Source organism: Archocentrus centrarchus, chromosome 14 (assembly GCF_007364275.1).
Source record: "Archocentrus centrarchus isolate MPI-CPG fArcCen1 chromosome 14, fArcCen1, whole genome shotgun sequence".
Taxonomy (NCBI): domain Eukaryota; kingdom Metazoa; phylum Chordata; class Actinopteri; order Cichliformes; family Cichlidae; genus Archocentrus; species Archocentrus centrarchus.
Genome location: NC_044359.1, coordinates 1,553,418 through 1,569,279, shown reverse-complemented (window position 1 = coordinate 1,569,279; position 15,862 = coordinate 1,553,418). Strand labels below are relative to the sequence as shown.

The 15,862-nt window shown below is 45.2% G+C and overlaps 1 protein-coding gene across 6 annotated transcripts in view; it reads right to left on the bottom strand.

Annotated features, from left to right (window-relative positions):
- The window catches only part of LOC115791590 (glutamate receptor 1-like), a 118,392-nt gene that overhangs the window by 43,057 nt on the left and 59,473 nt on the right, over positions 1 to 15,862 (bottom strand). For all 6 annotated transcript variants that reach the window (XM_030745719.1, XM_030745714.1, XM_030745717.1 and 3 more), the window contains one exon: positions 12,484 to 12,668. In XM_030745719.1, the coding sequence (XP_030601579.1) occupies positions 12,484 to 12,668 (185 nt within the window). The remainder of the gene's footprint in view (positions 1 to 12,483; positions 12,669 to 15,862) is intronic.

Sequence of the window (15,862 nt, the reverse complement as noted above, 5' to 3'; positions counted from 1 at the left end):
TGATGGAAGCAGCTCAGCAGAAAACGTGTGTGAACTCTTTAAATGCTGCTCGTAAAACTACAGACTGTCAGTGAACAGTACCCAGATCAAACTAATTCTTCATTCCTAGATAAAGAAGCCAAGTTTATCACTCAGGAATCAGCAGGAGTGAGAGGTCCTCCTCAGCTCTGATCCAGGAGCTCAGATTAGAGCTGCACTCACTGTGACGGTTAGCTGCTGCTCTGACCTTTGGCCCTATTATATATGGCTCCCCCTGTACTAGGAACATAACAGATTACCTGACACATTTTAATATGATGTCAGTGTGTTATTGTTTTATTTTTTTGTTCGTGGGGGAAAAGTTTTAAACTTTGACCAGGCTGTGAGAGCTTTACGGTCCCATCAGACTGTAATGTTCTCCTGACATTCACCATCATGCAAACATTAACAGTTTTTTTTAACAATCCTCTGAGCAATCAAGCTTCCATCTGAACTCACCGTCACCATCCACCTGAGACCTCACCCACATCCAGCTGAACTAAATGAGCCAAACCGAGCACCACCTGATCATTTCAGCCAAACTAAACCGTGAAGCCGAAGCCAAAGGCTTCATCTCACACATCCAACAAGCCACCTGATACTTGAGTCTCGCTCAGCCAGCTGGAGTTCAGCAGGAAGAGGAGTTTCCCAAATGACGGCAGGTTTCTGGCCAGAGTTCACGCTCAGCAGCTTTTGGCTTCTCGTCTCCTTTCATTCCTCTTTCCTCTCGGTACCGACTGAGTCGAGCAGAAACCGAGAGTTCCTTCTTCTTTCTGAAGTTTTCAGTCTGTCTGTTCCTGCAGTTATCAAAGAGTTCTGTTCAAATGTGGACAGTGAACCAGCTGAGCAGGAAATCCGGCTGCTCTGAACACCGAGAGGCACAAAAAACCTCAGTGTTTGTGGGAAAATGTGATGCGTGCATGAACTGCTCACTTCCAGCTTCATAGTTTTGTTCTTGTACTCTGCTACAGCCGCTCTGCATGACTCCCATAATAATCCTTATTTGTCTCGTGCTGGGTCAGTCTGCAAACAGGCTGTGTTAGCCTTAAGCATCTTTCCTCTGATTGGCTGCCAGCAGCAGGTGGTTGGGATGAGAGCTGTGAGGTATACGACAGCTCAATGCGCGATATCAGAAATCACAGCTAATGGCTGAAACTATGTTCCTGGGAATTTATTAGTCGACTAAACAAGGAAAAATAAATTAGACTAACCGACTCGCCTAAAACTAAGAAACACTCAGATATCAAATGAACTTTTATGCCTGTTTAATGGACAAAGTTAAAGGCTGCGTAAACAAAGGCATCTGAAACCATTAATCACGTTCTTCTATGATGAATCACACTTTAACTGTGCGGCACAGCGCATTATGAACACTGCACGTTACACTGCAAATAATAAAGAATAAAAACATAAAATCAACTTATATCAAATATATGAAAGCCTGTTACTGTAAACGATGTTCACGCATCGCTGAATATGAGGAAATAACATCCGAAAAACGAATAAGTTGTGACTAAAAATTGTGGCGCAGTATCAACGATGCTCGTTGCTCTATCCGTCCGTCCGTTTCCTTCCTCCTGTCCGGGGGGCATCAGTGGGGCCCAGGCCTCCCTCTCCCCCAGCCTCCTCCTCCAGCTCACCCCGATTCAGACTTCAGCTGCTACGACGTAAGTGGCCGATGTTGCCGGCGTGTATACCTGTGCAGGTGCATTGCGCCTGTTAATTGTCCCGGTGTTTTACACTTTTTTCCCTGCTGGGTCCTACTCTTTGTTGTGGTCAGTTTTTTTTTTTTTTTTTTTAATGTGCAAACACATTTGTCCCGCTAGTTTTTTCTTTGTGCAAACAGGAAATGCAGGGAAGGAAGGGTGTTTCTTTGGAGGTGCACTTACGTTATGGCATTTTTCTATAACGATGTAAAGGCTGCAGCTCCATCTGGTGGCAGATGGCTGCATAACACTTAGGACTAACATTTACCAGCACTGGGTTAATTAAAACCTTAATGATTAGGCTAACCGACTGGTAACAATATCAACGAGTAGTCGGCTAGTCGAGTAATCGCGCACATCCCTATCTGAAACTGTAAAAACACTTGCATCATAAACCGGGGAGCAATAATTAATGTTGCAGCTGAGCTTTCAGTCACATGACCACAGGTTACAGTTAAAAATCTATTTCAAACAGAAAGAGGAGGCTTGTTTGTGTAGCAGCCAACAGTGTGATGCTGCTGATGCACGGCAACATAAGCACAGGAAGTACAACTGCACTTAATATGGTCTCAGCGCTCACACCTGGCTCAGCTTCCTGAGTGAGGATCAGACTGACATCGGATCAGTGCATCCCTAATAAAATATGATTGTCATAAAAGTCAATAACCTCAGAATTATTGGTGAATGTTTGAGGGAACAATTAGTAACAAAATAAACAGGATCATTCAGTGGCTCCCACCTTTTCTGTAACCACCTGTGAGGTTTATCATAGTTTCAATAAACTGCATCACTTTAATGTGTCTGACACAGAGGGACAGAAACAGCATCCATGTCTGATTGTTTCTGATAATTCACTGGAAAAAAGCTCCAAATATCACCGTGTGGGATCCGTGGCTGCTCACAGGGAAGCTCGCCGTGATTCCTTCGCTCTTTAAATCAGTTTCTAATACAGACGCTTCTTTTAACACTTCATGATTGTTGGAGAACTTTTCAGATTGTGGTCTGAGTGGAGTCGGTCCTGATTCTACGATGATCATCTTCATATGCAGCACCTGCCTTTTCTACAGTACCAGCAGAATTACTGCACAGGACCTTTTGTCAGCACAGACATGGATGTCTTCATTCTCATAATTGAATATTGATTTGTTAGAAGTTTTTTAAATGAGCTCGAATGTTTTTCGGTCCTGAAGATTTCATGTTTCCATCTCCTGTGTTTAAGTTACGAGGGCTCATAATTATTTATAAAAACTGAATTCTGTCTATGGGCAGGAATTACAGGCACTGCAGCCAAATCTGGCATCTCAAAGCCTCCCTGGAAAATCTTTGTGCCTGTTAGGCAGCATTCCCACACATCACACCAGCTGGTGGAACAATAAGTGATGTGAAATGGAAATCTGAGGATGCTTTAATGTGGATCACAGGAAACATCACGGGTACTAGCTTACACTGAAAACACGCATACTGTAAAATTTAGGAGTAAATGTTACTATTAAATATTACTGGAAAAATAGAGCATATAATATGGAATTCTGTCTAAATAACATTTTTGCTCTCTTATTTCTTGGCACACTAAACCTTTAAAATCTGAGTAATTTCTCTTTTCCTGAACTTCAGTTATGAGTGTTATAATGATGTTACAAAGGCTCATTAGAAGATCATTTGGGGACTATCGTGCTCTTTTCCAGCTCCATAAGTAGAGCAGCTTCACATGGGTCACAGTGTAAACAGATAAAATCATTACCAAAATCCTAAAAGCCAAAAACCGCCCTCTCAGGGTCTCCTCGGAAGCTCCCACTCCCCTCCCGTTCTTTAAGAACACACAGATCCAAAGTTCCACGCCTCCCTCGGTCCTCACCTGTGGACACCTTCCACACAAACACCCCCTTCAGGTTCACACTTGTCTGTTGTGTTCTGACATCGCCTGTTCAGACTCTACTGTCGCACTAACACTGGCTCTAATAGGCTCTTAACAGCTGGCAGACAACAGCAGCTTCCCAGAGGGAGCCGACGGGATGAAAAGAAGCACAGTAACGGAGCCAAGCCGAGCTGAGCCAAGCCAAAACCGTGCCAAGTCTGGGGGAAAAAAGCCATGTTGTGTGGTGAGTTTTAGTCATGCAGAGTGGCACCTAATCCTCTGATTCCCTCTCCTAACAGCAGACGGGTTGTTTGGCTTTTTAAAGGCTGTTATCTGTTGAATATTCCAAACAGAAACTGTCATTAAATTTAATACATGAGGTCTAATTAATCTTTGGCTGCCATCTGGTTATTACTTTCTGCACCCCGCTGCCATCCTGCATATTAAATCTGTTTCTTTTTTATACACAATCAGTGTCAGCTCATCAGAGCTGCATTGTTCCATTCACTCTAACTGCTCTCTGCAGCGCCCCCTGCTGTGCGGATCCGGGCACCGAGGGTTTGTTTACACATCAAACCAGTTTCTCATTAACCAAAACTGAGATCTGTCATCTGAGAAGAACACATTTTTATCTGCCAGTGAAGTGGAAACTATACGGCTGCTCCCGATTTTCATGTTCAAATAATGAAGCTGGTGTAAACAATCCCTGTGAGCCAGAACACTCAGTTTCACACAGCCTTTCCCACTCTTGGATCTGTATGATGTCATAGAGGGGATATGCCTGATATGGCACCTGAGGGGCAGCCAGTCAGAAGAATGTTTGCTTTTGGGGGGGGGGGGGGGGGGGGGGGGGGGGGGGGGGGGGGGGGGTGGGGGGGGGGGGGGGGGGGGGGCGACAAGGGCTTGTGTGGTCAGACTGAGGGTGAACTGGGGGGTTCATCAAGGCCCTGTATTAGTAAAAGGATCATTTTGAACTATAAATCATGTAAAGCTACTTTAATAGATCCTGGAATAAAATTTGGAGCTGGAAATAAACAAATAAAACCATTTCAGAAAAAATGATGCTCACGTTGTTTGTTCCATAGACAAGATGGCGCCAGTATGAGGCTTGACCTCTGCTCTGTCTCCATATTTTGCCGTATCAAGCCTAATATCCAAATTTTGTATGCATCACGTCATCACCCTGAGTGCTAGCGAAAGGCCGAGGCCGGAGAAGGAAGCGGGGATCTAGAGCTGGTGCCCAGACCAGACTGAGGAAACAGCTTGGGGACATATGGTTGAGCAGGTCCACTCGATTTGGTGGGGACGAGCGGTGCCTCCAGCCGGTACCAGTCTGTGAGCTGGTCCCGACCTGTGCATCACCGCCCTTGTGGCACTCTGACTGGACCTTCCCGACTCAACTAGCACGGCACCCCACACCGTGTGAGTGGATCCTGTGAGCCGTCACCTGCCAGGAGAGGTATGTGGGCAGCGGCCATTCTCCGCCGCGAGGTCCAGCAGTCCAGCACGCATCTGTGGCAGAGTGCCCAAAGCCAGCACAGATCACTCTGCTGAACGCTCGCTCTACAGCGAATAAAGCTTTTATCCTTGGTGACTTGTTCAGAGAAGAATGCCTGGATTTGATGTTCCTGACGGAGACTTGGCAGCAGGAACAGGAATACACACATTTGAATGAACTGTGTCCTCCGAAGTGTTCTGTGTTCGGGACCCTGCGTGTTGCCAGGCGAGGAGGAGGACTCGCTGTTCTCCTGCAGGATTATGAAACCGGACCCTTTCACCTCTTTTGAGCTGCAGATGACTGAGGCTGGGAACACTGGCTCATTTTATTGTGCTTTAATATACCGACCTCCTGGTCCTGGATGTGCGTTTTTAGAGGATTTTTCTGAGTTTTTATCTTCTGTTATTAAACTGGAGAAAGTTTTAATTCTTGGAGATTTTAACATTCACCTCGATGACCCGTCTTACAATGTAGCGTCGGAGTTACTGTCACTCACAGGGTCGTATCATTTTAATCTGGTCCAACATATAAGAAAGGCCACACCTTAGATCAGGGGTCTTCAACTCCGGTGTCCTGCCGGTTTTAGATGTGTCCCTGATCCAACACACCTGAATCAAATGGCTGAATTACCTCCTCAGTATGCAGTCAAGTTCTCCAGAGTCCTGCTTCTATATTTGACTCAGGTGTGTTGAAGCAGAGACACATCTAAAACCTGCAGGACAGGGGCTCTCGAGGCCTGGAGTTGAAGAGCCCTGCCTTAGATCTCATTTTCTCCTTTGGTCTTAACATTGACCAGCTGAGTATTGTAGACGTTCATGTCACTGACCACAGCTGTGTCTATTTTAATTTGTCTTTTAATCTCAACAGTCGTCCTCATAAAGTGATGTCCCAAAGGCGAAGTAATAATATCCTTGATAAGTTTCAGGCTGGTTTTTGTAACATGCACTCTACTGAGACTGCCTTGTAAAAAGTCTCTAATGACATATTGATGGCGGCAGACACTGGTCAGTGTACTGGTTCTATTGGATCTGTCATCAGCTTCTGACACAGTCGACCACAAAATTCTGTTACACCGACTGCAGGAGGAGATGAGAATTTCTGGAAGTGTTCTTAAGTGGTTTTCCTCCTATCTGAGAGTAGCAGAAAGGATATTAACTACCTGGCCACGAGGGTTAGGAGGCCATAGTTTAAAAGGTGGTGGCCGCCTGAGCGTTACGATCTTGCTTCTTGTGAGGCACACCTTCAGGTTCTCATTCATGCATTTTACCCTAGCTGTAGCGGGTAAGGGCCGCGTTGACGTTGTCGCTGCTTCGTTTTTTCTCGTGTTGTTACTGATCGACATCTCCTGTTACAGAACGTGGATATCTTGTTAGAAGCCCTCCGGCCATTTTCATCTGTATTTGACTACAGAGTGCTGCTGCTTTGCTTTCCCCCTTTTTTGTAAAAGTGTTTGATTTATTGTATCCGTTCTCGATGTGGTCACGTTGCTTTTTTACTGGTGTTATAACTTCAGTGTCGTGTCTGTGGGAAGAGAAAAGGACGTCCTGTGATAGTCGGTTTAACTGGCTTTGGTTTCAGGGCGACACTGAAGGGTCTCGAACACTACTGGTATCTGCAGACGTGCTTTTACTCCTTTTTACTACCTGCCCGTTATGAACAGCAGGTAATGGGGTTTTAATATAGTAACCCGGTTTTAGATTTTGGTTGTGTGTGTGGTGAATGATCACACACACTGTGAACTGTTTTAATTCAAGGGTTAAGACCATTTAGTTATATTGAGTCTGTGTGAATTTTATTTTTTATATTTTTGTTTTTTTGTGTACCGTATTTTTCGGACTATAAGTCGCTCCGGAGTATAGGTCGCACAAGCCAAAAAATGCATAACAAAGAAAAAAAAACATATATAAGTCGCACTGGACTATAAATCGCACTTTTTTTTTGGGGGGGGGGGGGGGTTCTCTTCCTGCTCTTGATGGAGACGGTCGCACTATCTCTCTCTCCCTGCCCTCCCCATCTCTCCGCTTGCTGCTTGCTGTGAGAGCGTCTTTTACACACTGTCCGAATAAGAACAAGATTGAAACATGGATCTGGCAAACTGGGCATTCTCCATCATTGATCGAATTTTTTCCACTATGAGATCCGGGACAGGGAAGCCTGCGTGTCCGAGTGGAACAGACCCGGTTGGATACGTCATCGACTCTTGGAGCTCGTGGAGACCTGTGTGCTTCTCAGCCCTTGGAGTGGAAGACGTGGAAGACGCATATATATTCGGCTTTTTGGTAGCGGTATCTTCTCTGTTTGGGCTCGGTGGATACCTGCTTTACTGGCAAATTAAGAAAATCTGGATGGCGGTTCGACATCTGCAGAGGCTGCCGACCCAGGTGGAAGGGCTGAGCAGAGCCATACAAACTCAGACTCAAAGCTTGGTGGACCTGAGCCGCAAGATTAGCGAGCTCGCAGGCGAGAGGGGTTAGATCAGGAGATATAGTTCGGTTCTGCACAGTGAGGACGGCAATCAACGAATTTGGAATATTGGATTTTTGAATGGTTTCCCAGTAAGACTGAAGGCTGTTGGAAAAACAAGCAGCCTGTTCCAAAACAACATTTGTTATCAGGAATTCGGCTCCCCTGCCGGCCTTGGGTTGGCAACCATATCTCTCTCCAGGGCTCTGTGTGCGGCTGCTCTTCCCCCCACTCCGCGTTGTGATTTGTGAAGCTGGGTCTGGTGTACCACGGCCGCTGATGAAATTCCACCACTATCAGTGAACTGTTTTGGCTGGATCCTGGCATCTGGCTCCACAATGCCCCCACCTCTCGTCTCCGTCTGCATTCCCTCCTGACCTGACCTCACCTACCGCCGCTGTCCTAGCTTTACATGTGCAAATGCTTTGCTAAGGTGGTTTTTTTGGACCCTGGTATAGTACTCTTTTTGAGCACTGTACCAGATGACTTTTTTTTTTAACCTAACTTCCCCATGATGTGTTGTTTTCTCCTCCTGCCAAAGGTAGCGCTGCAAGTCGGCTGCATGACCCCAGGACACATATCCCCCCATGTGTGTTGTGTTTGTGTATTCTTGGATGGTGTTCTGTAACTGCAATTTCCAATGTGTGAACTTGTTCACCCACATGGCAATAAACTTCATTCATTCATTCATTCATTCATTTGATATAATCCGAGACTCAGAGCAGAAATTCCATCTTGAACTGCAATTTAAAATAATAATGGATTAAAGAACAGGACGAACACGGTTACGCCTACGTTATGCTAACGTAACACATTCAGCTACATGACGCACAACAAACAGAGTACGTGTCTGGTATGTTAACGTAACATTAACAGTTATTCAGATAACCATAGCATAAAGAACATACTAACAAGTTAACCAAACCATCAATCCATTGAATTCTTCATCCTCGGTGTCACTTCTAAACAATTCCGTACACTCCGTAGACGAAGCGCCGCTTCCTCTTCTGTGTCGCGTTAGTCAGACTCGTCGTCAGCTGCAGTTCCAATTATTCCAGCCTTTCTGAATCCCAACAGGATGGTTTGTCACTGAAGCCCATGTTTTCTTGATCCATCCAATGACTTCCAGGAAAGTTGGGTGGCGCATTCTCCCAGTTGCCGTTAAGCTGTGCTCTCCATCCATCATCCACTGCGCCCACAGGTTACGCAAGACTGCCTTAAAGCTGCAGTTCACGGAGATGTCAAGTGGCTGGAGTATTTTGGTTCGTGTGTTATAAATGTCACATATACGTCGCTCCGGAGTATAGGTCGCACCCCCAGCCAAACTATGAAAAAAAGTGCAACTTATACTCCGGAAAATACGGTATGTGTGTGTGTATATGCGTTAGCCCACTGGAAGGAGACTTCTGGGCTAGCAGCAGACTGCTAGTTTATTGTGCAGCTGGGTTAACCACACGCTGGATTGTGTATCTAATTTGTGTTTTGTTGTTTCTTTTATTTAGGAGCTGACGGTTTGTGGTGGAGGTGACTGGGCGCCCCCGGTGGTAGGGTCTATTTTGTTTGTGTGCAGTGGTCATTTTTAAAAATCACGTTGTGTTGCACTTTAGGTTTTTTGTGTGTGTGTGTGTGTGTGTGTGTGTGTGTCTTTCAGTCAGCCTGTTCACTCACTGTAAGCCACAGCTCGGAGCCATTTATAAGTATTTGCGTGTTTTTAGTATAAACAACTTTTCCTATAACTTGACAACATCTGTGTCTGCAGTAAAACAAACCTGAATGGCTTTTTTGTGGTAACTGATGCACATGATGAAAGTAGATTTCACTGGGTGAAATTCCCAGACTGGGAGACTCCAGCTCCGATCCCTTACACGTCATTGTGTCATTTACCTCACTCACCTCACCTCATTTACCTCACTCAGAGCGGTGAAAGAGGCAAAACATCGCTACGGCCGCAGACTGGAACAGCAACTACAACAGTCTGACTCCAGGGGACTGTGGCAGGGACTACGCACCATCACGGACTACAAAGCACCACACACACACCCGCTGAGTGCCGACGCTTCTCTGGCTGATGAACTCAACATCTTCTTTGCGCGCTTTGAGTCGGGAAGCCAACAGCCCGCTGCGCTCCCGGCCGGAGGGGCGGAGACACTCACTGTGACGGAGCGCGACGTGAGGAGGGCGTTTAGACGTGTAAACACCAGGAAAGCGGCTGGACCAGACGGTATTAGTGGACGTGTCCTTAAGACCTGCGCTGACCAGCTGGCACCTGTGTTTACACTGATATTCAACCTCTCACTGAAACTGTGTGTGATTCCCACCTGCTTTAAAAAGTCCATCATAGTCCCTGTCCCAAAGAAACCACACCCCAGCAGCCCCAATGACTTCAGGCCCATAGCGCTCACCTCTGTGGTGATGAAGTGTTTTGAGAGACTCATCAAGACATTCATCACCTCCTCACTGCCCACCACCCTCGACCCACTACAGTTTGCATACCGGCCAGACAGATCCACAGATGACGCCATATCCTTCCTCCTCCACAAGACCCTTTCACACATAGACACTGGTAAGGGGAACTATGTGAGAGTGCTGTTTGTAGATTACAGCGCAGCATTCAACACCATAGTTCCCTCCAGGCTGGTCTCTAAGCTGCTGGACCTGGGCCTGGGCCCATCCCTGTGCAGGTGGGTTCACAGCTTCCTGACCAGCAGACCACAGGTGGTACGAGTGGGTCACCTCACCTCATCCTCCCTCACCCTCAACACTGGATCCCCCCAAGGCTGTGTGCTCAGCCCTCTGCTGTACTCACTGTACACCCATGACTGCGAGGCCACGTCAGAGTCCAACGTCATCATCAAGTTTGCTGACGACACTGCTGTTGTGGGACTAATCTCTCACAATGAGGAGACAGCCTACAGGAGAGAGGTCTCCCGCCTGGAGAACTGGTGCCAGGAGAACCACCTCCTGCTCAACGTCAGCAAAACAAAGGAACTGATCGTGGACTTCAGCAGGAAGCAGCAGAGGGACTACCATCCACTTGTCATCAGTGGTGCTGAGGTGGAAAGAGTGGACACCTTCAAATACCTGGGAGTGACCATCTCACAGGACCTGTCCTGGACTCATCACATAAACATCACTGTGAAGAAGGCCAGACAGCGTCTCTACCTCCTCAGGCGGCTGAGAGACTTCAAGCTCCCACTCAAGGTGCTCAGGAACTTTTACACCTGCACCATCGAGAGCATCATGCGTGGGAGCATCACCACCTGGATGGGAAACTGCACCAAGCAGGACTTCATGGCCCTAAAAAGGGTGGTTCGTTCAGCTGAACGGACCATCAGAACCACCCTCCCCAACCTGCAGGACATTTACACCAAGCAGTGCAGGCTGAGGGCCATGAAGATCCTAAAACAGCCCAGCCACCCCGGACACTCTCTCTTCTCCCTGCTCCCATCAGGCCGGCGTTACCGCTGCCTGAGGGCTAAGACTGAAAGGTTGAAGAAGAGTTTTTACCCACAAGCCATCCGTCTGCTCAACTCTGAGCCCTAACTGGACCATTATTGCACAGTGTAAATATTATAATTTAAAAAGTGTGTATAGTGTATAGTATATAGAGTATAGTGTATAGTGTGAATTACTTTTTTAATTTTTATTCTTCTTATTTATATGTGTGTGTTTATTAGGTTGCAGGTACAAAATACATTTCACTGTGCATTGTACTGTGTATAACTGTGCATGTGACAAATAAACACTATCTTATCTTATCTTATCTTATCTTATCACATTAAATTCATGTAGCCGTGGCCACATGAGCGACAGAACCTTTTCCATGTCTGCAAATAACATAATGTCCAAAGTCACTCCCTTCCTGTTCCTCAGGGTTCAGTCCTGGGCCCATTTTGTTCCTCTTATACATCAGCCCCCTTGGTCAGATCATCAGTAGCTTTAATAAGGTGTCTTACTATTTGTATGCTGATGACATTCAACTGTACTGTTCCTTCAATGACTCAGAATCACAGAATTGCTGACTTAGATAACTGTGTCTCTTGTATTAAGGACTGGCTCGCTAACAACTGCCTTCAGTTAAATTCTAGTTAGACTGAAACCCTGATCATTGCTGCTGATCAGAAAGTTTCTTGGATCAAACAACACCTCGGGTCTCTGGCTCCTCCTCCCAGCGCAGCCTCAGAAACCTTGGTGTTTGACCGGTCAGTGTCTCTGCACAGATTTCTGCAAAGACTTCTGGTAAAAAGTTGCTTTTATCATCTGAGGAATATTTCTAAGTTGAGGGCAATGTTATCCAAATGTGACCTGGAGATGATAATTCATGCTTTTATTTCCTCTTGTTTAGATTATTGTAGCACATTATAAGGTGTTGGCTCTACCTGTCAAAGAGGAAAAGTCGAGCTGTCAGAGGAAAGCTGGTGAAGAGCGAGAGTGATAGAAACCAATGGAGAGAGCTTGGAGACCTGAGAAGGCTCAAAAGCAACATTCAGCTGGCTGAATTTCCACAAGATCAGGAAGAAACAAAACCCACCCAGTTATTAGTCCTGCCACTCAGCAGCTATCTGGACAGTTATTTAAAAGAAGTTTGATAAATGAATGCAGAGGGAGCCGTCAGTCCCTGCACTCTCCTAACTGTGCTTCCAGTTCAGGGTTGCAGGACTTTCTGTGGAAAGCAGAACTTTGATTTCAGCAGACACTGAACAAACTTCATGTATGCAATCACAAGTCAAATCTATTCAAATAAACCAAAATCAACAACCCCCCCCACAAAGTTTACTAAAGGTTATGTAATCTGCAGCTCTGGCTTCTCCCACCAGACCTCAGAATAAATGAGGATGCCAGGAGACGCTCATTAAAAATGGAACGTCAGGAGTATTAGACATACGCAGTCAGAGCCGAGTCCACTGCTGTTCTGGCTGTATTTAGTGGTTTTGGTGTTTTACCAGGTTAAGGATGGAGTTGAGGCGTTCCAGCTCGCAGTCGATGATGATCTGGAAGTCCTTCTTGTAGTCCAGGTCAGCCAGCAGCTTGATGAAGGCCGCCTCTGTCAGAGCGTCCAAGTTAACGGAGGTGACCTGCCAACTCCGCTCCGCCGCCGTGTCCAGAATCCTCTGCAGCACTGCCAAACCTGAGGGAGACCAAAGCAGGACGGGAACCACGTCAGCCGCAAAGACGTGATGATACGACTTCTTTAACTGCAGAGTGAATTTCATTCTTCTCGTTCTTGTTTTAATCTGGGAAGTGTGGGATGGTTTTAATCAAATCTCTATCTATTATACACTTTATTAAGCTTACCTGTGCATTAGTTCCCACCTGACACAGTCACAGTGTCCGGACAGGTGGACTGAAGGAAGCCCCCGTCAGCACCTTTCATCATCACATGTATTGATTTGAGCTCTTGTTAAACTGGATCTCAGTTACTTCAACATCATTCAGTTATGATCAGTAAACTCTCAACCATAACAGCTGGCTTCCTAATGTAACCATCAATCTGCTACTGTTAGCTTCTATTCATTTAACAGCTCTTCATCATTTAGTGACCACCTTTGTTGTTCCTGCGTATCCATGTTTATCCATACGTTCATCTATGTCAAGTGTCAAGCTGCCATATGTTAGTGACTCATATTTCTATTGACATTTTAGCCATTTGTGCTATAATAATCACTCCTTGCCTTAATTATAGCTAATAGTTTCCAACATTTATTCATAATTTTAGAAAGCTATTAAACTGTGTCTCCATTATGTTTAGCTAACAATGTCGACTGCTCGTCCATGACTCTGACATTTATCAGCTAACAGTTTCTACTACTGGCAATAATGTTACCTAGCAAATTAAATATAATTTTTTTAATTTAATTTTTTACTTTTTGACCTGTACTGATCTATTATTCAGGTTATTTCTGTTTTTGACACTATTTCACATGCTTTTCCTTTACGCTAACTTAACCTTTCAGCTCAAACCTGTTCAGGTACACGAACCAAATGAGTTTCAGTTTTTTCCAGATGAGTTGGGCTAATCTTGCTGTACCCTCTGGTTACTGTACACATACCTCTTGGAGTATTTCCTGCTGGTTGGGAATCACTACATCAGAGGTTTTCTTGTCTAAAAAGGAAGAAACTGATTCCAGTTTCAGCCGAGCAGCAAACATTTAAACCACTGATTAACTGACTGAGTTTAACCATTTTAATTCAGAGCATCATGATATAAACCTGCCAAGGTAATAAGACTTAAATATTTCACAAGCACAGGGGAGAAGGAGACATTACAGTAAAACATAATTATGACTAACAAGCTTAAAACATATTTTAGAGCAAGGTTTTTAATTGTGAAAGAAACTATCATGAGCATTGTTGTGAGAAATGTCTGAGTCAGTGGGAGGTTTTAGTGAGTACTTGCTTTGAGTGAGTGGGCGCTTTAATCGCTGAGTCACTTGTTTTAAATCTTATCAGCACATTGAATGCGTCTTATTTGTTATCTGTCCCATATGTACTGCTAGTAGGTGGCATCCTCTGCCTGCAGGCAATTATCAGAGCATTCAATGGTGATTGCTCAGCCAGCTGAAAGGAAGTGTGTGTGTGTGTGTGTGGGGGGGGGGGGGGGGGGGGGGGGCATTGTTTACACTCATTTTTCTGCATTGTCCATTTTTAGCCACTAAGATTCTATTTAATTCGATTTTATTTATAGAACACCAACTTACAGTAAAAACCAGTAGAGCATTTAAGCTGTCAGTTTGGTGATTATTGATTATACTGATGATGTAATATCCTGATGCCACAGTTAGGAGGGCTTTTCCTGTAATTCTATGTCGTATTTAAGACCTTCAGAAAGTTTTTATCTTTGTTGAATACAATATATATACAATACACAATATAATCATCAGAATTAAAAGAAATAAACATTTGAAATATATCAGTCTGTGTGTAATGAATGAATATAATATACAAGTTTCACTTTTTGAATGGAATTACTGAAATAAATCAGCTTTTTCATGATGATCTAATTTTATGACAGCACCTGTGTGTTACGTAAGCCTCCAGCAGTGCGACAGTTAACCTGAGACTGACTCCTGAAACCATCCCAGAGACCTCTTTACTCACAGGTGACCTCTGACCTGTGCTGGCTCATGTCTGTTCTCCGTCCCTTGTTGCTGTTTGTCAGCTGGACTGATTACGTTTCAGAGACACTTTGCTCCGAAGTGCCAAACTAACAGATATTTTCACGTCAGATGTTGAGGAGTGGATCTGAAGAGGCTCCTCTGACTGACTGAGGCTGTCTTGTAGTTTGGTTTTTAGAGGAATCGGCCTCTTGTGATGTCTGCTGTCAGCCTCAGGCTGGACTCAGCCCGGGTGCAACTTCAAAAAGCTGCTTTGCACCAAGACGTGAGGATATTTTTATTTAAGAGGTGCGATTTGACTAAGAAAACAAATCGATGTCTGTGATGATGATGAATTATCCAAGAAGACAGATACCTGAGATGCTTACTCAGAGCAGTGAAGTCTCTCTTATCGTCCACACTGCATCATCTCCTGTGCTGTGATCCATTATTTAAGCAGACAAACCTGACCTTACACAGTCACATGGTCAGGGCAACCAGCACACTGCCTGGCCTCAGACTCCAACCTGCAAGCTGCAGGAAAACTGACCAACATGTGTTTCTTATCACACTGGACATGACGTTCTACACTCACCAGACACTTTTTTAGGAACCCATTAATGTGAGAACAGGTTTGCACCAACATGTCCTGAGTGGGAAGGACCGGGGCTGAGGGTTTTCTGTAGTTTATTCATATTCTGGGTATCTGTGTCCTTTCCTCACCTGTGTGAGTGGGAGTGTCTGTGCAGGTGATGCAGACAGGTGTAAGTACAGTGGACTGAGTGGATGTTGCAGCTCGCTCAGTTCAGGGCTGCAGTGCATGTGCGAAACATGCTCTTGGGTATATTCAGTGGGAAGCTAACGTCACCTTTTCAAATTGTGTGTGCGCACATGCGTGCATGCATGTGCGTGAGTGCGTACGTGTGTGTGCGCGTGTGCGCGCGCTCGGTCTGCTGGTGAGCCAGCTATGAAGTGTTCTGTGTTGCTTCACTGATCCTGTCAGTGACCTGTTACTGCTTATTCACAGCCAGTTTTCCTCTGAGCCGGCAGGAGCAAAGATTAAGGTTCTCAGTTAGTGCGTCTTCAAATGTCTTCGAGTGTTTCTACAACCTAACGGCGTTTTCTCCTGTGTATAAAAAAGCTATGAGTCAACACGCAGAGTAATCACATCAGCATTTTACAGTACACACACACACACAGACACACACACACGCACACACAGTGTTCA